The sequence below is a fragment of the Bubalus kerabau genome, chromosome 10 (genome assembly GCF_029407905.1).
Source record: "Bubalus kerabau isolate K-KA32 ecotype Philippines breed swamp buffalo chromosome 10, PCC_UOA_SB_1v2, whole genome shotgun sequence".
Classification (NCBI taxonomy): Eukaryota; Metazoa; Chordata; class Mammalia; order Artiodactyla; family Bovidae; genus Bubalus; species Bubalus kerabau.
The window spans coordinates 85,963,615-85,985,799 of NC_073633.1; the positions used below are offsets into that span (position 1 = coordinate 85,963,615).

The following is a 22,185-nucleotide window of genomic DNA, read 5'->3' on the forward strand; positions in this document are numbered from 1 at the left end:
CTTGTTCTTAGTTCAGTTCAGTTGCTTAGTCATGTCCGACTCTTTGCAACCCCACGGAGTATAAAACGCCAGACCTCCCAGTCCATCACCAACTCCCGGAGTTTACTCAAACTCATGTTTATTGAGTTGGTGATGCCATCCAATCATCTCATCCTCTATTGTCCCCTTCTCCTCCCGCCTTCAATCTTTCCCAGCATCAGGGTCTTTTCAAATGAGTCGGCTCTTCACATCAGGTGGCCAAAATATTGGAGTTTCAGCTTTAGCATCAGTCCTTCCAATGAATATTTAGGACTGATCTCCTTGAGGATGGACTGGTTGGATCTCCTTGCAGTCCAAGGGACTCTCAAGAGTCTTCTCCAACACCACAGTTCAAAAGCATCAATTGTTCGCCACTCAGCTTTCTTTGTAGTCCAACTCTCACATCCATACATGACTACTGGAAAAACCATAGCCTTGACTAGATGGACCTTTGTTGGCAAAGTAATGTCTCTGCTTTTTAATATGCTGTCTAGGTTGGTCATAACTTTTCTTCCAAGGAGTAAGCATCTTTTAATTTCGTAGCTGCAGTCACCATCTGTGGTGATTTTGAAGCCCCCCCAAATAAAATCTGTCACTGTTTCAACTGTTTCCCATCTATTTGCCTTGAAGTGATAGGACTGGATGCCATGATCTTAGTTTTCTGAATGTTGAGCTTTAAGCCAACTTTTTCACTCTCCACTTTCACTTTCATCAAGAGGCTTTTGAGTTCCTCTTCACTTTCTGCCACAAGGGTGGTGTCATCTGCATATCTGAGGTTATTGATATTTCTCCCGGCAATCTTGATTCCAGCTTGTGCTTCATCCAGTCCAGCATTTCTCATGATGTACTCTGCATATAAGTTAAATAATCAGGTGACAATATACAGCCTTGACGTACTCCTTTTCCTATTTGGAACCAGTCTGTTGTTCCATGTCCAGTTCTAACTGTTGCTTCCTGACCTGCATACAGATTTCTCAGGAGGCAGGTCAGGTGGTCTGTTATTCCCATCTCTTAAGAATTTTCCACATCTCTTATTAATTCAGCATAATACCTTGCCAAGATTCTGTTATCTCTGTGTTCTGGATATCTGGAGTACAGTTAGGAGCCAGGAAATGTAATCAAAGGAGGCCCCAAGCAGAATAGCTGCCACCAAATCAGATCACAGGTGGTAGGAGGAACTGAAGATGCCAATACAGTGATGACCAAGAAGAGAACACCTGATGCTGTGGGAAAAGTTTAGTATTCACACAAGGCCTTACAGAGCTACTGAGGGTATTTCTTTATATCAGCAATAGTTGAGTAGTAGTTTATACCAGTGACCTTGGGCCATCAGGAAAGGATTGGGGATTTTTAGTTGATTGTGTATAAGAATTATGTCATTTTAGAAATATTAACATATTTCTATGTTATTTTAGAAGTGTTTACACCAGCAACAATAGAAGAAAGCATTAGTAATCATTGAGCTTTAGTAGATTAGGAAAATTCTCATTTGTCAAACACCTTGATTATTCCAACCAAATGAAGTATAACTGCAGAAACAATAGGGTAGGATGAAGTGAATAGTTAGTAACAGCTATTGATTTAATAATGATATGTTTACTATAGCAGAGTGAGTTAAAGTGGCAAATAATCCAAAACCCCTTTCATTTTAGCTTTCAGTGTATTGAACTTCCGCTGATGCCACACCTCCCTTCGGGTGTGATTGCTTTTCCCTGATTGCTGCCACAGAAAAACCTTCATCCCTCCTCCTTCTTTCCATTCTTCCATCTCCGATTCCCTTTCTCTTTCATTTGCTTTTGTGTATTTGCTTAGTTATTATTTTTGTCCTTGTTTTATACAGTCAGTATTTGTTTAGATTTACTGAAGTGTTTACCTTTTTCTTTGCTCATCTTTCCTTGTATCTCAGAACTTTCTGGCATCATCCTCTTTAAGGCTGTTGTTTAGAAGTTCACTTTTTGAGGGCTCATTGATGGTAAATTAATTATTATTATTCTGTGAAAGAGAAAGTGTTAGTTGCTCAGTCGTATCTGACTCTTTGCGACCCCATAGACTGTAGCCCACCCAGACTCCTCTGAACTTGGGATTCTCCAGGCAAGAATACTGGAGTGGGTTGCCATTCCCTTCTCCGAAGGATCTTCCAGACCCAGGGATTGAACCTGGGCCTCTTGCATTGCAGGCAGATTCTTTACTGTCTGTGCCATCAAGGAACCCCATTGTTCTGAAAGTGTCCTTATTTTGCTTTTGATCTTTGAAGATATTTTCACTGGATACAAAATTCTCGTTTAGCAGCTTATCAGTTTCAAGGTCGCTTTCCACTGTCTTCCGGCTTCCATTGTTGCTGTTGAAAGTAACTGTCTGTCTAAATGTTGATTCTTTATACCTACTCAGATTTTTTGTAGACACTTTTAAGATCTTCTTTTTGAATTGCTGATTCTGAAGATTCACTAATAATCTAAGAGAGGCTAAGTGTTGTCGTCTTTCTGTACTTCCTGCTTGGGATTCAGAGAGAGATCTGGATATGGTGACTGGTGTTGCACCTCAGTTCTAAATTGTCTTTGAAGGCTGCCTTCACCCTGTTTTTTCTTCTCTTCCTCCTCTTCTCACCCCTCCTCTTCACCTCTTCTTTCTTGCTGAAATTTGATCAGCTATATTCTGAACTTTTTTGCTCTCCTACATGTCTTGTAATCTCTTTTATATTAAACATGTCTTAATCTCTGGATTTATTCTGCACAATTTCTTCAGGTCTCTTTTCAGTTCCCTTTTTATTTCTTTCATTTTGTGTAATCTGCTATTTAACTTACTCCTTGAATCTTTTTTTAAACCTTTTTTTTATTGTGAAATAAAACACATCAAGAAAAGTGCCTGAAACAAAAATATTAATATAACAGCTAGATGGTTTATCTAAAGAGAACAGTGTATAACTGGAAACTAGGTTAAGAAACAGTATTTGCTAGCCACCCCAGAAGCTCCCCTTGTGGCCCCTTATAATCATTGTCCCCCCCACCAGGGTTACTATTATCTTGATTTTATGGTATTTACTTTCTTGTCTTTCTTTATACTTTTACTACTTAAACATGCATCCCTAGACACTATAGTTAAGTTTTGTCTGCTTTTAAAATTTAATGTAAATGAAAATATCTAGTATGTATTTTGTGTCTGGCTTCCTTTGTTCCAACATTATGCTTGTAATGTTTACCCATGTTGTGTGTGACTGTGATTTCATTACCATATGTCCATTGTGTGAGTATATCCTGATTTGTTCATCCATTTTAATGTTGATGAACTTTTGGGTTGTTCACGGTTTGGGGCTGTTTCGAAGAATGCTGAAGTGAACAAATGCACTTATTATTGGGCATACAGTATTTATGAGTGGAGTCCTGGGTCTTGGAGTTTTATGTTTATCTTTAACTCTTATAAATAATGCTAAATTGTATTCCAAGATGGTTTTAACTAGTTTACCCTCATCAGTAGTAATGAGTGTACCCGTTATTTTCAGCTGTTTTCAGAAGTGGTTCTAAAAATTTAACTTCTCACTAAGACTGTATGAAAATTGCCTTTGTCCTATATCCTTGTCCACATCTGGTACTGTCAGATTTTAAAATTTTAGCTCTTCTAATGGCTGTGTAGTAATATTTTATTGTGGTTTTAATTTGCATATCCCTGATTAGCCCTGAGATTGAGCATCTTTTTAAAAAAAATTTATTGATCATTTGGATATCTTTTTTTAATGGAGTAGCTATTCAAGTCACTTGCCTCCTTTTTTTTTTTAATCGTTTCCTTTTTCTTACTGATGTATAGGAGTTCTTTTATATTATAGTTATGAACCCTTTGTGAGTTAAATGTGTTGTAAATGTCTTCCCCCATTCTGTGGATTGCCTTTGCATTCTTTTAAAGCTTGATGATCAGAAAATCTATATAGTGCTTTATAACAAGCCTTACCTTATCTCTCTAGTCATGAGTATACTCTCCTATATTATTTTCTTGGAGTTTTGTAGTTTTAACCTTGCATATTTAGATTTTATACTCTATCTGGAATTGAGAGTGTGTGTGTTTGTGTGTGTGTGTGTATGATGTGAGGTATAGTTGAGTTTCATTTTTTACCCTCATGGATATTCAATTGTCCTAGCACCATTGGTTGAAAAGATAAAATTTTTTCTCACTGCTGTGCAATGATACTAACTACTGCTACTAAGGATTCGCTCAGTCGTGTCCAACTCTCTGCGACCCCATGGACTGTAGCCCACCAGGGTCCTCTGTCCATGGGAGTCTTCAGGCAAGACTACTGGAGTGGGTTGCCATTTCCTTCTCCAATGATACTTTACTATAAAACAAGTATCTGTATATGAGTTTATCTATTTCTGGACACTCTAGTAATCTAATTTTCTATTCTTCCACCAGTGGTCACAAACTGTCTTAGTTATGGTTGCTTCATAATGACTCTTGATATCTGTGACAGCAAGACTTCCTTTTTTTTTTGTCCTGATCTTAAGTTCTCTGACCAGAGATTGAACCTGTGCCCCCCCTGCAGTGGAAGTACAGAGCTTAACCACTGGACCTCCAAGGAAGTCCCAGCAAGACTTTCTATCTTGTTATTTTCCCAGAAGGTCTTGGATATTCTCGGTCCTTTGCATTTCCTTAAATATTTTAGAATCGACTTTTCAAGTTCTAACAAAGAAAAATTCTTGATATTTTGAATGCATTGGATTTAATAGATCAGTTTGTGAGGAATTGACCTTATTCTAATATTGAGTTTTCTAATATAAAAATATTTATTTAGATCATTAACTTCTCTTAGTAATGTATTTGTAGTTTTCTGAGATTTAATAAATTCTATTATAAGTGAAATCTTAAAAGATGTTGTTTCTGATAGATAGACATGTCATTTTATTAAAGAACTTAACTAAACCCACTTATTAATTCTAATTACTTGTAGATTCTTTTTGATTTCTGTGTAAACTGTTATGTCATCTGTGAAGTGAGAATTTTCTTTCCAGTCCTTACACTTTGTATTTTTTTTCCTGCCCTACTGTATGAGTGGTGATAGTAGGCATCCTTGATTCATTCCCTATCATAGAATGACAGCTTTCAACATTTTCGCATTGAGTATATTGGTTGCATAGCATCATCAACTCAATGGACATTAGTCTGGGCAAACTCTGGGAATAGTGAAGGACAGGGAAGCCTGGCGTTCTGCAGTCCATGGGGTCTCAAATAGTCGGATATGACTTAGCAGCTGATCACAACAAATGTTATCTGCAGTAAGGTTTGTTTACAGATTAAATATATTCAATTCTGTTCTTGGTTTCTTTTTCTTTTTAATTTATTTGGCTGTGCTGGGTCTTAGTTGTAGCACTTGGATCTTCCTTGCAGCGTGTGAGATCTAGTTCTCTGACCAGGGATCAAACCTGGGCCCCCTGCATTGGGAGCACAGAGGCTTAACCATGGGACCACCAGGGAAGTCCCTGTTCTTGGTTCTTAAGATTTTTTATGTTGTTTTGTTTTTCTGGTCGCTTGCGTGATCTTAGTTCCCTAACCAGGAAGTGAACCCAGGCCCTTGGCAGTGAAAGCATGGAGTCCTAATCGCCAGACTGCCAGGGAATTCACTAGAGGTTTTTTTTTTTTTTTTGAAGAATGAAATATTGTTGTTGGAGCAACATAGATGGACCCAGAGGATACTGAGTCAGACAAAGGCAGATATTCTAGGATATCACCTAATATGATACAAATGAATCTATATACAAAACAGAAATAGATTCACATACATAGACAACAAATCAGTTTTCTGTTTAACAAAGGGAAAAGGGGGTGGAGGAGGGATAAATTAGGAGTGTGGGATTAACAGATATAAATTGTTATACATAAAATAGATAAACAACAAAGGTTTATTATATATCTTGTAATAACCTATAATGGAAATTAATCTGAAATATATATATATATATAACTGAATCACTTTGCCCTACACCTGCTAACAATTTTATAAATCAATTATACTTCAGCTTTTTAAAAGTTTTTTTTTAAATCATGAATAGTTGTTGAATTTTATCAAGTGCCTTTTCTGCATTTCTTGAGATGAGTATGTGGTTTTTCTCCGTTAGTCTGTTGCTGTGATGAAATACATTAATTTTTAAATTCCTGGAATAAATCCAACTTGGTCATGATGTCTTATTCTCCTTATACATTGCTGATTTCGTTTTGCTAGTGTTTTTTAAAAAAATCTATATTCATGAGTGATACTGGCTTATAATTCTACTTTCTAGAAATGACCTTGTTGGAGTTTGATTAAAGTATGAGGCTGGCTTCATGCAATAGGTTAGGGCTGTTCATTATTTTTGTGTTCTCTGGAAAAGTTTGTGTAAGATTGTCAATTCTTTTTTCCTTAAATGTTTGATTAAAATCTACTGGTGAAACCATCTGGAATTTTCTTTTAAGGGAGGTTTCTGAATTATGAATACAATATTAAGATAGTTTGGAGGCTATTCATGTTTCCTATTTCTTCATGTCTGTTTTGATAAATTATATTTTTAATCTAAATCTGTCTTTTTTTTTCAAAATTTTAAATTACAGATGTATTGTTTATAATATCCTCTAACAATTTTTTTTCCCTATCAGATGGATATGTGAGGATGGCTCCTTTTTCATTTTTGACATTGCTTATTTGCGTCTCTCTTTTTTCTTGATTACTCCTTCCATGTGTTTATCAATGTTATTAGTCTTTTCAAAAAATCAGCTTCTGGCGTTGTTGGTCTTTATTGTTTGTTTGTTCTATTACACCAATTTGTGCTCTTCATTATTTCTTCTACTTGCCTGAGTATAATTTGCTATTCTCCATCTATTCTTCAACCTACTCTAATCTGACATCCTATCATACTGCTGCACTGAAAGTGATGAAGTTGATGGCTTTCTTGTTTTCCAATCCAGTGGACACCTATTTGGAATCATGTTATGCTAGCTCTCCAGAGCATCTGTGTAATTCCTGCACGAGACATTCTCTCTGGCTTTCATGCCTTCACACTCTACAATTTCCTATCTTACTGGTCTTTCCTCTTTAAAAAAAAATTTTGTTTAATTTATTTTTATTTTTGGCTGTGCTGAGTCTTTGCTGCTGCGCAGGCTTTTCTCTAGTTGCAGTGCAGGGCTTCTCACTGCGGGGACTTCTCCTGCTGCGGAGCACGGGCTCCAGAGTGCATAGGCTTCCATAATTGAGGCACATGGGCTCAGTAGTGGCAGCTTTCAGGCTTCAGAGCACAGGCTCAATAGTTCATGGGCTTAGCTGCTCCAAGACATGTGGGATCTTCCTGGACCAGGGATCGAACCCATGTCTCCTGCATTGGCAGGTGGATTCTTTACCACTGAGCCACCAGGGAAGCCCCTAGTCTTCCTCTTTTTCCTTTTCTGATCCCCCTTCTACCTCATATCTAAGTATTGAGATGACTTATGCTTGGTCTCTTCTGTCCCACCCCAGTTCAAACTCAGATGCCTACAAGGTCCAGATAGGAAATGTCAGTGAATGATGTAGAGTGATTGTTTTGCATTTTTGAAGGCATAGGAATAGTTTTCAATTTCCTAAAGAAATATGTTCCCTTCCTTTTTTCTTTAAACACAAGGTCTATGATCTATTTCCCATTTTCCTAGTTTTGATAGGGACATGGACTGAGAAATATTTCTCTGTATTGGAGAAACAGTGGTTTACAGCTATCATGATAAATGGGAAATGACAGTTGGCTTCAGTGTTGAGAAGACATTATGGTGAATTAGAGAATTTGTGTCTTATGTAAATGAAGAAGCTGCTGTGCAGTTCAAGCCAAGTGTTGCCAGATTGTCCAGTTCTTTAAAAAGAAACTCAACATAATAGATTTTTAAAAATGTGAGCTCCACCAATTTAAAAGTTCTGACACCGTTTTTAAAATGTGGAGACCAAAAAAAATAATATTAAACATATCTGTGGGTCAGCATCTCTAACTTATGTCCTCTATATTCTTTTTCTAAGGGATCTCATGTAGTTTTGTGGCTTTAAGTGTCATGAGAAGCTGAAGACTTTCAAAATTAGAACTCCAGCTCTTTATATCCGTCTATCTACTTGAATCCTCCCTTGAATGTCTAATAGTCATCTCAGACTTAATATGTTCCTAACAAAGCTCTTGATTTTTCTTCCCACACTTGTATTATCCCTAGTCTTCTCCACCTTTAAGATTAAAATCAGAGAGACATCCTCCCCCTTACAGGTTGTTTAACAGAAGTGATATGATTGAAAGTCAGACACAAACAGGCAGTTATAGAATGTTAAGTTTCTTTATTGGCAAAATATATGGAAATTCAAAGAAGCAGTTATAGAAAGCAGGAAATAACACAGCATTCTCCCAGATAGAGGTATATGTTTCCAGATTCCCCTGAGTTACCTGTGGTGGTGTGCAACTATGGATAAATCCTGTACAAAATGAGGATTCTGCCATGCTTTAGAAGTTATTATTGCCTTTCTCCTGGAGGCAGGGGATGGAGATGTTAAATATCTTTCTGACTCCTGACTCCTGCCTGATTTTTTCTGGAGTCTCTGGCTATAGACAACCTTGCTTAACAGATGCAAATAATTAGTGTAATACAGACTGAATGAAGTGAAGGTCATTTTCCCAAGAGCATCCCTCTGCAGGCCTAGGCTTCAGGCTTGCCTGAAGTCACCTCCCTTTTCCTTACTATTAACCCTTCCCTTCCATTTAGGAAGTATTGCCAATGCTGACTCTGAAATAGATTTTATATCGTCTACATCTTTACATCTCCTGTATTTCCTTCCTAGTCCAAGCCTCAAGTATTTCTTATCTGCACCTTTGCAATGCCTCCTGACTGGCCTCCCTACTTGGACTCTTATATACCTATGATCCCTTCTCCATAGAGTTAGCAAAGTGATCTTTTAAAAATGCACGCTTGATCATCTCAGTTCCCTGCCTAAAAAAAGCCTCCACTGCATTGTATAAAACCAAGATGTCTTATTTACTTATGTGTTCTTAATGACTCACGTTCTTTCGCCTCTCAGCATCTCTCATTTTGTCTCCTGTTCTCTTTCCATCCTCTTTCTTACTACTTTCCAGCCTCATTGGGCCTTCATTCTGTTACCTGAATGGACAAGCTCATTCCTGTCTCAAAGCCATGGTCTAATTTAACTGATACATTAACTCCACAGATGGGGTGCTCGATGTGTGTGCATGCTAAGTCGCTTCAGTCGTGTCCTCTTTGCGATTCTATGGACTGTAGCCCACCAGGCTCTTCTGTCCCTGGGATTCTTCAGGCAAGAATACTGGAGTGGGAAGAAAACAAAAAAAAGAATACTGGAGTGGGTTGCCATGCCCTCCTCCAGAGGATCTTCCCAACCCAGGTATCGAACCTGCGGCTCTTGCATTGTAGGCAGATTCTTTACCGCTAGTTAACTTTGTTCCAGCCCATAAATATGGTTTCAGATTCTTCTTTGCTCCCTGCTGCCATCGTGGGGTCATTTAAAGAATCACAGACTTTTCCATAATCTCTAAACCAATTCTAAGTAAATCACTGAAATATAGAAAAAGTGTTAGAAATTTTGTTTACAATGATTGATGGCATTATCCATGTAAAATTTTTGCTCTTGTGTGTATTCAATAACATCTATATCATTAGTATAGCACCACTTTTATACGATTTAAAATGCATGTGTATATTTATTGTGTATGTCTCAAATATTTTTTATGAGTTGACTAATCCAAAAAGAAGAAAAAAGACAGTGACCACTGGATTGCATAAGACTAACAAAATTAAAATATGGTTTATTTTTTTCGTATTAAATATAGCATTGGTAAACCAAGAATTTCATTGTTTTCCATGGGTAGTAAGTGATGTCAGGGCAAAAAGATGTTGGCAGAGGATGAAATATAAGAAATTAAAACTAGATAGCTTATTCTTTATGTCAAATTGATTCTTCTAGAAGCATTATTCCTCCAATTATACATTCAGTATAAATTGGGTACCTATTGGAATCATAAACATTTGGATTCCTAGTGGAAAAACCTTAATTATCATTCAGTAGATCTTAAATACAATCCAGAAACAGTATTACAAAGATAACTTATCTGTTTATTTAATGTATTTTAGACAGTGGAACTTGATTGAAAAGATTTTCAAAGATCCCTGGCCTTAGGAATTAGCAGTGAGTATTATATCAAATTAGCAGTGCTAACGGAGAAGGCAATGGCACCCCACTCCAGTACTCTTGCCTGAAATCCCATGGACGGAGGAGCCTGGTAGGCTGCACTCATGGGGTTGCTATGAGTCTGACACGACTGAGCAACTTCACTTTCACTTTTCACTTTCATGCATTGAAGAAGGAAATGGCAACCCACTCCAGTGTTCTTGCCTGGAGAACCCCAGGGACGGGGGAGCCTGGTGGGCTGCCGTCTATGGGGTCGCACAGAGTCGGACAAGACTGAAGCGACTTAGCAGCAGCAGTGCTAAATATTAGAAGTGGAGATTTTCTACTGTTTCTTGGAGAAACCTTATACATTGAGGGAATTCTGTACTAATAAAAAAAAAAAAAGGTGATTTGGCCACATCCAGGTGAATTATTATAGAACAGGAACCAGTAGTTGAATTTCTTCTAGATCTTTTTGACTTTGGCTGAGCCCCAAGAAACAGACACATTGGAGATCAAACTGGCCTGGTTTCATTTGAGGATATGGAGTAGTGCTCACTGATAAAGCAGTGCCTGAGAAGGAACTCCTAAAGCTTTTGTGAGTTAAACCATGGTTTTACTTAGCATAGAAGTAGAAGCCGAGGATGAAGTCCCTCCTAATTTTATGATTCTTGATCTAGGCTATTTCTTCTACATTCTACAGATTGGGAAACTCAGGTTCCAGTTCTGACTTTGCCCCAATTTCTCCATGTTTAGGCAATTTACCTCATTTGTAGGCCTTAACCTTTCTTCTCCTGAAAAATGAGAAGGATTGAAATTTATTGAATGCTTAACTTGGCTTCCGTGGATAGCTTTAGGGGGCCTTGAATTAATGTGAATTTTGTATGTAAATTTTTTTAGGAATAATTTCCTTAGCTGTAAGCATTTTCTCCAATATATCTATTACTTCAAAAAAAAATTAAAACTAAATCAGTTAATATGTAAAGTTATTTTTATCTCTTAAGATATAAGCATCCTAGCTTATGCTCAGTATACATTTTTATGAACAGCTCATGAACATAAAATGCTGAGAAAGCACTTTGTGCTACAAGGATTTATTATATTGGCCAGTACCCACTTATTGTTAGTACTGTATTTCCTGCCTCTTTGTGAAAATCAGCTTCAGCCCGTGATGCCCTATAAATGAGTCAGTTTACTAGCACGCACGTTAAAGAGTCTAGAAAATGAAGACTGTATTCTCATTTGGCCCTCATTTCCTTAGCTCTTTAAAACCAATGTGTCTCACATGACTCTGCCAGTGTGTGTGTCCCACTGCTCCTCCAGGTCAGCTGGTCACTATTTAAGGCCTGCTCATATTTCAGGCTCATGTTTGGGCCCTCAGGAACCTGTTCAGGCTGCTGCTTCGGAGTCCATTGCATTTGTTAGCAAAGGCTCATCCTTAGGTCTGAGCCAGACTGGTCAGCTCTTCTCTCTGGGAAGTCAAGGAGGTGCCTCTCAGACGCTTTTGTCGCCATGTCACGTTGTTCCTGGTGCTGTGCTGGGTGTGAGTGTGGCCCTGTTTTCCTCTCTTGCAGGTGAATTCAGAAGGCAAAGCCAGTCCTCTGTCACTCCTTCAGATGGCCTCTCCAAGTGGCTTCTGTGTCTTGGTTCGCTTGCCCAAGCTGATCTGTGGAGGAAAAACACTACCAAAAACATTACTGGACATTTTGGCAGACGGCACAATTTTAAAAGTCGGAGTAGGGTGTTCAGAAGACGCCAGCAAGCTTCTGCAGGATTATGGCCTCGTCGTGAAGGGGTGCCTGGACCTCCGCTACCTGGCCATGAGGCAGAGGTCTGGTTTGTATGAACACTTGGCTTCCTGTAGCTGTGGGGCGAATATTTTAGCAAAACCTGTAGGTCACTGAGATTCAATAACGAAGCCTCTAAAATTCTTTAGAAGCTTAGAGGCATCCGAGATGCCTATTGAATTTGTGAGGAAATATTCCACCTTCTGGGAAAACTTTAGCTACCTAGAACTGGTCTTTTTAGTGAAACATTAATAAGGTGTCTCTATAAGCTACAGGTTGTAAACTGATGAGCTCCTTGGGCAAATTAGAGTTGCAGATTTTTTTTTTTTGGCCTGTATGATATTTGGGGGAATTTTAGTATAAGTCCAGAATATTTAATGTAAAAATCTGTATTTCTAGCTTCTCTTGGGTGATTTGACTACATGAAGTCAGTTCTGGGTGGTAACAGTTGGCAGGCAGCACTGTCCTCTTTAGATGAGCGTGTTTTGTTCAATTTGCCAGAGTCCCCATCTCTCCTGCTGTAACCCCTGACTCATCCTGATAAACATTGGAATGTACAAACCATGCTTTAGGCCAAAAATAATGAAACCTAATGCTGCACTGAGAGGAAGAGATTGTCCTTTCCCTTGGCATTCTGTTATTAGGGAAATTCTACCTTCTTTTAAAGGTATATTTTCATGTATATTTGTGGTCCACATTTTAATAGTGTGAACTGAAACAGCCTTTATCCCTGACTTTCTTCATGACACTGATACTAAAAGTTTGGAGGATTTGATAAATCAAGAGAAATCCTGATTAAAATCTATGTTTATCATAATTTTTTAGTATTAAATGAAATTCTATTTTGGCTTAGTAAGTAAAACTCATAAAGTGTCAATTTTTTCTAGTAATATATTAAAATATTTACTGTATAATTTTTTTTAGCTCTGTAAAAGTATTTGGAGTTTACCAGCAAAAGCTGCTTTTCATCAGGCCTTCCTCCCCCTGGCACTGGCTCCCGAGAGGTGCCTGTTGTGGTCCGGGTGTGGGTTGGAAAAGAATTTTTCCAAACATGAGACAGAATGAGAGGGAAATAAAGTTTATTAGAGTGGGAGACGCTGTTAATGGACCAGCTCAAGGGAACCGACGTTGATTGGGGATCCTTAGTCCACTTTTATATCCAGGGTACAAGGAGTGGGATAGGGGTCTTGCGGGTCATTTGCTGATTGGATGAGGCACATATACTGGGTGGGGGGAAGATTAAGGCAAATACCTCCTCCCTATGGGGTAGGGGGGAGACAGGTTATACTGCTCCATTAATAGTTACCTCATGGGGGAGGGAAAGGCAATAAGGGCCTGATTTTTCCATTCCTGCTTTCCAAGACCCTTCTTGGTTTTATCCGCTCTTTTGTCCTTGCGTCACCATAGTGCCCACAGTTACTGCTATTAGAGGACGTGTGTATAGTGGCCAGGAATTGACTCTGGAGCGGACTCTGTGGGTGGGAGTCCCCATCTTCCTCTTACCAGCTGTGTTACCTTTGGCAAGTTCCTGAGCCTCACTGTTCCTCAGTTCCCTTGTCTGTAAAAAGTAGAAATAACAATATTCCCATCTCATAGGATTGGTGTGAGGATTGAACGGGTTAAACTATGTAAAGAATTTAGAAATAGTGTTTGACATATAGTCAGAGTGCTGTGTAAATTTCAGTCATCATCCTTATCATTACTACCACCTTCAGCATTATGATCATTCAATTGATTTGTCCTTCCAGATCACTTTCTATCCAGTTACAGTCCTCTTTATGAGTATATGGGCTTCCCTAATGGCTCAGCGGTAAAGAATCTGTCTGCAATGCAGAAGACGTGGGTTCAATCCCTGGGTCAGGAAGATCCCCTGGAGAAGGAAATGGCAACCCACTCCAGTATTCTTGCCTGAAAAATCCCATGGACAAAGGAGCCTGGAGAGCTACAGTCCATGGGGTTGCAAAAGAGTCAGACACGACTTAGCAACTGAGCACACACCCATGCATTGTGAGTATATAGAAGTTATAAGTACCCTTACTTACATGGCTAAATGCAGAATGGCCAAGTGTCAAAATAAAAATTTGGCCAAAGTGGAATATTACTGTAAACTTCTCTAGATATAAGAATGAAGCATTCAGCTTTTTAATTTTTAATAAAATCTTACAAAATTTTAAACATTCTTTATTATTGAATACTTTAGTAGTAAAATATAAACATTTTGACATTATAGTAGAAGAAATTTGACATTATACTTAACACTTTTAGCTATAGGTTGTCCCTGATGTCGGCTGTAAGAGGTTGATACTTTCATTTGACTTTGGAAAAGAACAAAAATTTTCTTGGTAATGTTGTTCTCTTTTCTTCATGCTCTTTGCTGCTGCTGCTGCTGCTAAGTCACTTCAGTCATGTCTGACTCTGTGCAGAAGATAATTCATTATTGAAACTGTTGTGTATGATTCTGGAATCTTTCCTAGTGAAACTTTGAAGTGGCAGAGATGGCCTCTTGTTTTTAATTCATCCTCAAAAAATGTGAAGCTTGCCCAAATATGACATTTAAAAAAAGATTAATGACCTAAATGGAATTGAATTAATAAAAACCAAGTGCTGTCTTTCAGCGAGGGTAATGATTTCAAAAATTACAAAATACCAAGGCTTGATAAATTAGATAGATGTTAAAAAGATTGAAATAAGGATTTTCCTGGTGGTCCAGTGGCAAGAATCTCCCTGCCAATACAGGGAACCCAGGTTCAATCCCTGGTCCTGGAAGATCCCATGTGCCACAGAGCAACTAAGCCTGTACCCCACAACTGCTGAAGTCCATGTGCATAGAGCCTGTGCTCCACAACAAGAGAAGCCACTGCAGTGAGGAGCCTGCACACTGATCCAGCGAGCAGCCCCTGCCCGCAGCAACTAGAGAAAGCCCATGCGCAGCAACCAAGATCCAGTGCAGCCAGAAATTAAATTTAAAAAACTAAATAAAATGAAAAAGGATAAAGTAAGTATTTACTGTCATGGAAGGAGGTCCCCGATGCATTAAGTGATAGAGCAAGTTTCAGAACAACACCCTAGCAAATCTAAAAAACTATATCTGCTCTTCCATCTAGCCACCTCTTTGCTTGTTTATCTGTAGAATGTGTCTGGAAGGGCCACAGCATAACTCATAAGGGTCATTATTCTTGAGGCGCGGAAGTGTGGGGGTGGAGGACTTTTACTTTTCACCAATTACTCTTCTCTGTTGTCTGTATTTTTAACAATAAGCATTCATTTCTTTTATAATTACTATTATAAAGGAAAACATGAAAAGATTTTAAAGAGGAAGTAGTTTGTCTACCTCAAAGTCTTCATTTCCGTGAATTGAACCGTGACCTTATATATTTTACTTAAGTATATCTGGATCTTTTTTAACTTTTTACTCAGTGCTGCTGTTAGGGGGTGATGAAATCCATCACGTTACTGCTTGTTTTTGTAAGGAAAGACTTCCTTTTCTTTATCTTATAATGATTTCATTTTTCAGAGTAACCGAGGGAGTCCTGTATATTTTAACACTGATGGGAACCTCATCTCCTAGCTTCCTCTAAAACTTCTAAGCTCTCACCTGGTAACCAGGAAGTCAGCTCCACTTGTGTAGACTGATTTGTTCTTTTTATTTTTGGACTGATATATTCTTAATTTTACATTAACCTTTATTTGAACTCTCTGATCTTTGGCTAAATTAATTTTTTTTCACCTCCCTGCAGCTATTTTAATCAGAAAGTGTTAAAAGAGTAGAAGATTATTTGATTTTATGGTATCTTCACTCCCTCAGTGAAGGATCATATTTTTCAAATTTGAAAAATAATGCACAAACACTAGCCAATTCAAATATAAAAAATAAAAGGATTTCTGATCACCCCAAACCCTACACCTAGAGATAGCATCACTAACATTTGACTAATATCTTTTTACTTAACTCTTTGTGCTTCTTCTATCTCACATACCTAGAGTCACATACACACATTTATTGTGTACTGTATATATATTAATACAAAGAGTTCATAACATATGTTTTCTTTCATAATCTCTTTTTACTTCGCTAATATGTCATGGACGTCTTTTCACATGAATATAGATCCACATCCTTATTTTTAACAGCTATATGGAATTTAATTGCATGGATATTTAATTAGTCTTCTATTGAGGGTGTTAGATTGTTTCCAGTTCTTTGCTACTATAAATAGTGCTGTAATGAAGATTGTTTTATGTACATTTGCCTGAGGATAATTTACTAGGGGTAGAATTATCAAATCACAGAATACTCCTGTTCAAAATTTTGATAGCTAAAAAAGCCTTGACTATGTGGATCACAACAAACTGTGGAAAATCCTTAAAGAGATGGGAATACCAGACCACCTTACCTGCCTCCTGAGAAATCTGTATGCAGGTCAAGAAGCAACAGTTAGAACTGGACATGGAGCAACGGGCTGGTTCAAAATTGGGAAAGGAATCAAGACTATATTGTCACCCTGCTTATTTAACTTATATGCAGAGTACATCATGTGAAATGCTGGGCTGGATGAATCACAAGCTGGAATCAAGGTTCCTGGGAGAAATATCAACAACCTCAGATATGCAGATAATACCACCCTAACGGCAGAAAGTGAAGAGGAACTTAAGAGCCTCTTGATGAAGGTGAAAGAGGAAAGTGGAAAAGCTGGCTTAAAACTCAGCATTCAAAAAACAAAGATCATGGCATCCGGTTTTATCACTTCATGGCAAATAGATGAGGGGAAAATAGAAAGAGTGACATGCTTTATTTTCTTGAACTCCAAAATCACTGTGGATGGTGGGTGCCGCCATGAAATTAAAAGATTGCTTGCTCCTTGGAAAATGGGGAAACCTAGACATTCCTAGGTTTATGACAAACCTAGACAGCATATTCGGAGAAGGCAGTGGCACCCACTCCAGTACTCCTGCCTGGAAAATCCCATGGACGGAAGAGCCTGGTAGGCTGCAGTCCATGGGGTCGCTGAGAGTCGGACACGACTGAGCAACTTCACTTTTACTTTTCATGCATTGGAGAAGGAAATGGCAACCCACTCCAGTATTCTTGCCTGGAGAATCCCAGGGATTGGGGAGCCTGTTGAGCTGCCGTCTGTGGGGTCGCACAGAGTCGGACACGACTGAAGCGACTTAGCAGCAGCAGCAGCAGCAGCAGACAGCATATTGAAAAGCAGAGACATCACTTTGCTGACAAAGATCTGTACTGTCAAACCTATAGTTTTTCCAGTAGTCATGTACAGATGTGAGAGCTGGACCATAAAGAAGGCTGAGTGCTGAAGAATTGATGCTTTCAAACTGTGGTGCTGGAGAAGACTCTTGAGAGTTCCTTGGACAGCAAGGAGATCAAACCAGTTGATCCTAAAGGAAATCAACCCTGAATATTCATTGGCAAGACTGATGCTGAAGGTGAAGCTCCAATACTTAGGCCACCTGATGGGAAGAGCTGACACTGGAAAAGACCCTGATGCTGGGAAAGATTGAAGGCAGGAGGAGAAGAAGGTGACAGAGGATGAGATGGTTGGATATGATCACTGACTCAATGCACACGGGTTTGAGCAAACTCTGGGAGATGGTGAAGGATAGGGAAGCCTGGCGTGCTGCAATTCATGGGGTCACAAAGAGTTGGACACGACTTAGCAACTGAACAACAAACAACATTTATTGACAAACTTTTTCATAAAGATTGAACAAATGTTCAGCTCACAAATTTTAGATTAGACTGTAATTCTTCATGTTCCACAATACTAGATTTAGTTATTTTTAAAGATCTTCGTAATCTGAGAGAGTTTAAAATTGTATATACTTTTTGTTTTATTTGATGTGGTGAGATTGAGTATCTCATTTGTTTATTGGCCATTAATATGCCTTTTTTTGATTGTCCTATTCTTGTCCTTTGCCCATTTTTGACACTTGATTTTATTTATTTCTTGTAGAAACAATTTGCTCTCTAATGGGCTTAGCCTGAAATCACTCTCTGAGACTGTTTTGAACTTTCCTCTTGACAAGTCCCTTCTGCTTCGCTGCAGCAACTGGGATGCTGAGAATCTTACTGAGGACCAGGTACTTCTCTTATCAGAGTAGTTGAAGAGTGGAAGAGTCATTGCTTGTAAAGTATAATTATTTAAAAAACTCTAAGCCTCAAAATGATATATGTTGGGTGGAAATGCCTTAAAATAGCTTCCTTGATGATACTCAAGATAAATGCTCTATAATAATGTACATGCTGCTTGAATAAAAGGGTAAGACTCCCTGTTCTTTTTTTTTTTTTTTGAGCATTTACTATATGCCAGGGATTTCAGAAAAATATAAAATTTTTATCATGAATAAAAATGCATTCTTTAAAAAAACAGTGTTATAAGACTTATTATAAGGAACAGCAAGTAGTTCTCCTGCCTTCCTCCCCCATTCTTAATTGCTCTTCCTTCTTTTCAGAGGCAACCAATTTCATTTTTTTCTGGTAATTATCATTATATTTTAAAATTGCATGCATATATTACTCTTTCCTTTTCTACATATTATCTTCTCACTTCTTGCTGTGGAAATCGTGATTTAGTGCTCTTGCAATTCCTGTATCCCCAGATACTTATTCCCTCCCCATGCTCCCAATAGAGGTAAATCGTCATTTTTATCACATTAATATCTACTTATATTGATATTATTTATAGCTGCTCCACATAGTCAATTGCAGTTAAGTATTTTTCTTATACAACTCTTTGATTTCCCAGGAGTAGTAATTTATATTTTCATTTGCTTAGTTTTCTGTATACCTGTTAACTATGTCTACTCCAGACTCTCCTCTCTGCTGGTTCAGACACAGTCGGGTAACTTAGTCATTTAAGTTTCCCTTGGAGCTAGCCCTCGTGGAGGCCTTGGTCTTCCTGTTGCTTTCAGGACCGGTTGCTCTGTAGCCCTGCCTGCCAGACTCTCATCCTCTCTGTGTTTACCGTCAGAGTGGGAATTCTCATCACCTCTCTGCTATAGCAGGTCCTCTGTTTTACAAATCTTGTCTTTTTACTTTCTTGTCCTGGTGGAGTACATTGAAAATAGCTTCCTGAGAAAAGGAGAATGAGAAGTTAATTTATGACACCCTGCACGTCTGAAAAGATACTTGTTTCCTCTCTGTTAACTGATACTTTGGCTGAGGATAGCATTTTAGGGTGGAAATCATTTTCCTTCAGAACTTTGAAGACAGTGCTTCTTGTAGCTTCCAGTGTTGATGTTGAGTATGTGACTTGTGTTTCTTTCTGGAAAATCTTCTTTATTCTTAGTTTTTAAATTCATGATGATATACATTAGTGTGAGACATTTTCCCCTATAGTCTTAGAATTCAGTGGACCCTTTCCATCTGGAAGCTCATGTCTTTCAGTTCAGGGAATCATTCTCATAACATTTCTTAGGAAATTTCCCTTTCTTTTGTTTCTAGAATTCGTATTGTATATATATTGGATCCCTTGAATTAATCTTCTCATTGTCTTAGTAAAATGTTTTCTCTTTGATTTTCCATCTCTATATTTTTTATCTTCTGGGAAATTTCAAGTTTATCTTTCAATATGTCACTCAAATTTTTAATTATCCCTATTGTTATAAGAGCTCCTGGTCTTCTCTGAATATTCACCTTTAAAATAACTTTTCATTTTTGTTTAATAATATCTTCTATTATCTTAGAGTATTGAAGGTTCTGAAGTTTTTTTTTTTCCTTCCTGAATTGCCTCCTTTTCCTCTGAATTTCTAATTTTAAATGTTTGATTTGGTCTTTGTCTTTCATGTTAAAGATTTTTTTTGAAATGTTTAGATCCTTGCGTATCCATTTTTATTTATGAAGGAGACATTAAAGCACCAATCAAATCTACTGGCCAATTGAATCAAGTGCCAATTGATGAATGAATAATAAAATACAGTATATCCATACAGTAGAATATTATTCAACAGTTAAAAGGGTACATGCTACAACATGGATGAGTCTTGAAAACATTATGCTAAAAAGTGAAAGAAGCCAGTTGCACAAGATCACATATTGTATGAGTCCATTTATATGAAGTGTTCAGAGCAGGCAGATCTGTAGAGACAGAAAACAAATTGGTGGTTGCTTAGAACTGGAAGAAGTAGGGGATGACTGCTAAAGGATATAAGAATTTTTATTGGGCTGATGAAAATGTTCTAAAATTGATATGATGAAGGTTGCACAATTCTGTAAATATACAAAAAATCCTGAGTCATGCAGCATCTCTAAAAGACATATTTGGGACAGTTGGAGACATTAGAATGCAACCGTGTATTATTGTATTTTGTCAGTGTTAAAGTTCTTGGGTGTGACAGTGGTGTGATTATGTAGGAGAATGTCCTTGTTCTTAGAAGATATGCACTAAAGTATTTAAGGATGAAGTATCATAGTAGCTGCAACTTAATATGGAAATGTGTTCAGCCAGAAGAGAAGTATTTGGTGTATGTGTATAAAGAGAGAAAGCACATGTTGGCAGTTGTGAATGTCAGTTGCCATTCTTTTCTGTAGGTTTGAAACTTTCAAAATAAAACACTGGGGAGAAAAGGTTAATTGCCACCAAATTTGAAACCAGATTTGTGATCCATATTATTATGAAAATTGAGAATTTCCAGAGACTCTTATTCATTCAAAATGTTTATTGTTTTTTTTTTAATTATAAGCATAATGACATTTAAAGAAATGGAATGAGAGCACAGCACATATGGCCAAATTTTTTTGATTAGTGGGTTTTATTATCAGTAACTATAAATTATAATCAAATGTCAGTAACTGTAAGACTTTTCTCTCAGGCCACTCAGTTTTTCCAGACATGAATCTTCTAGTCTTCTACCCAAGAAGTATAAGCCCACAGCCTATATTCTGGTAGCTGAGTGGAAGAGGTGGTGCTGGTTATCTCATTACCTAATATGTAGATTTTCCCATAATCCCTCTTTTGCCTGATGACACTTTGCCCCCAACCCTCTGCCACCCCTGATATTACTAGGTTCAGATCCTCTGTGATTTAGCCACTATGTAACGTACACCTGTCAAAACCCAAACTCTGTACACTGAGTAAAACAAAGCAGTAATATGAGTTTATTGCAGTAACTCATGTGACCTGGTACTTCGTTTTTTTAAATTGCTAAATAATACTTCATTGTATGGATAGACCACATTTTGTTTATTCGTTCATCATTTGGTAGAGTTTTGAGTTGCTTTCCTTTTTTTAGGCTGTTATGAATAACGCCACTCTGAATATCTGTGTATAAGTTTTTATGTGGACATACATCTTCAGTTCTCTTGGGTAAATAACCTACAATGGAATTGCTGAGTCATATGGTAACTTTATGTTTAACTGTTTGAGGAATTGCCAAACTATTTTCCAACGTAACTGTATCATTTTATAGTCCCACCAGCAATGTATGAGGGTTCCAATTTTCCATATTGTGTTTGATTTGGTTTTAATTTATATTTCCCTAGTGACCAATGATGCTGAGCATCTTTCATGTGCTTATTGGCTAATGTTATATCTTCTTTGGAGAAATGTCTATTCAGATCCTTTGCTCACATTTTAATTGTGTTGTTTGTTTTTAAATTGTTGAGTTTTAACAGATCAATGTGTGTGTATGCATACATATTCTTTATATATTCTGGATGCTAATCTCTTATCAGATATATAATTTATAAATACTTTCTCCCATTTTCTGCAAATTTTCCTTTCATTTACTTGATGGGATCATCTGAAGCATGAAAGTTTTAATTTCGATGAGGTCCAGTTATCCATTTTTTCTTTTATTCCTGATGCCTTTGCTGTCATATCTAAGAAATTGTTGCCTGACCTAAAGTCATGAACACTTACTCTTATGTTTTCTTTGAAGAATCATATGTGTTAGCTCTTACACCTAGGTTCATAATTCATTTTGAGTTAATTTTTGTGTGATGTCTGAAGTAGGAGTCCAAATTTGTCCTTTTGCATGTAGATACCCAGCTATTCCAGCACTGTTTGTTGAAAGTGCATTGGATTCCTTATCATTTGAAAACAATTTGTTAAAAAAGTACTGTTCACTCTTCACATTCAAACACCTTCTTTTCCAAGACTGCTTGCTGACAGATATGTAGATGGTTGAGTCTATGTGGAAAATTTTATCCAAATTTCTTTTTCTAGTATTCTATTTTTTTTTGTTGTTCTAAAAGTACACACAGAAAAAAGA

The 22,185-nt window shown here is 37.6% G+C and overlaps 1 protein-coding gene across 6 annotated transcripts in view; it reads left to right on the forward strand.

The window, feature by feature from the left end:
* Nucleotides 1–22,185, forward strand: part of EXD2 (exonuclease 3'-5' domain containing 2) — a 51,991-nt gene that overhangs the window by 20,695 nt on the left and 9,111 nt on the right. For 5 of the 6 annotated variants that reach the window (XM_055538436.1, XM_055538435.1, XM_055538438.1 and 2 more), the window contains 2 exons: nt 11,743–11,999; nt 17,928–18,054. In XM_055538436.1, the coding sequence (XP_055394411.1) occupies nt 11,743–11,999; nt 17,928–18,054 (384 nt within the window). Of the gene's footprint in view, nt 1–9,285; nt 9,386–11,742; nt 12,000–17,927; nt 18,055–22,185 lie in introns of those variants that run through there. The other variant, XM_055538439.1, reaches the window with a different exon arrangement.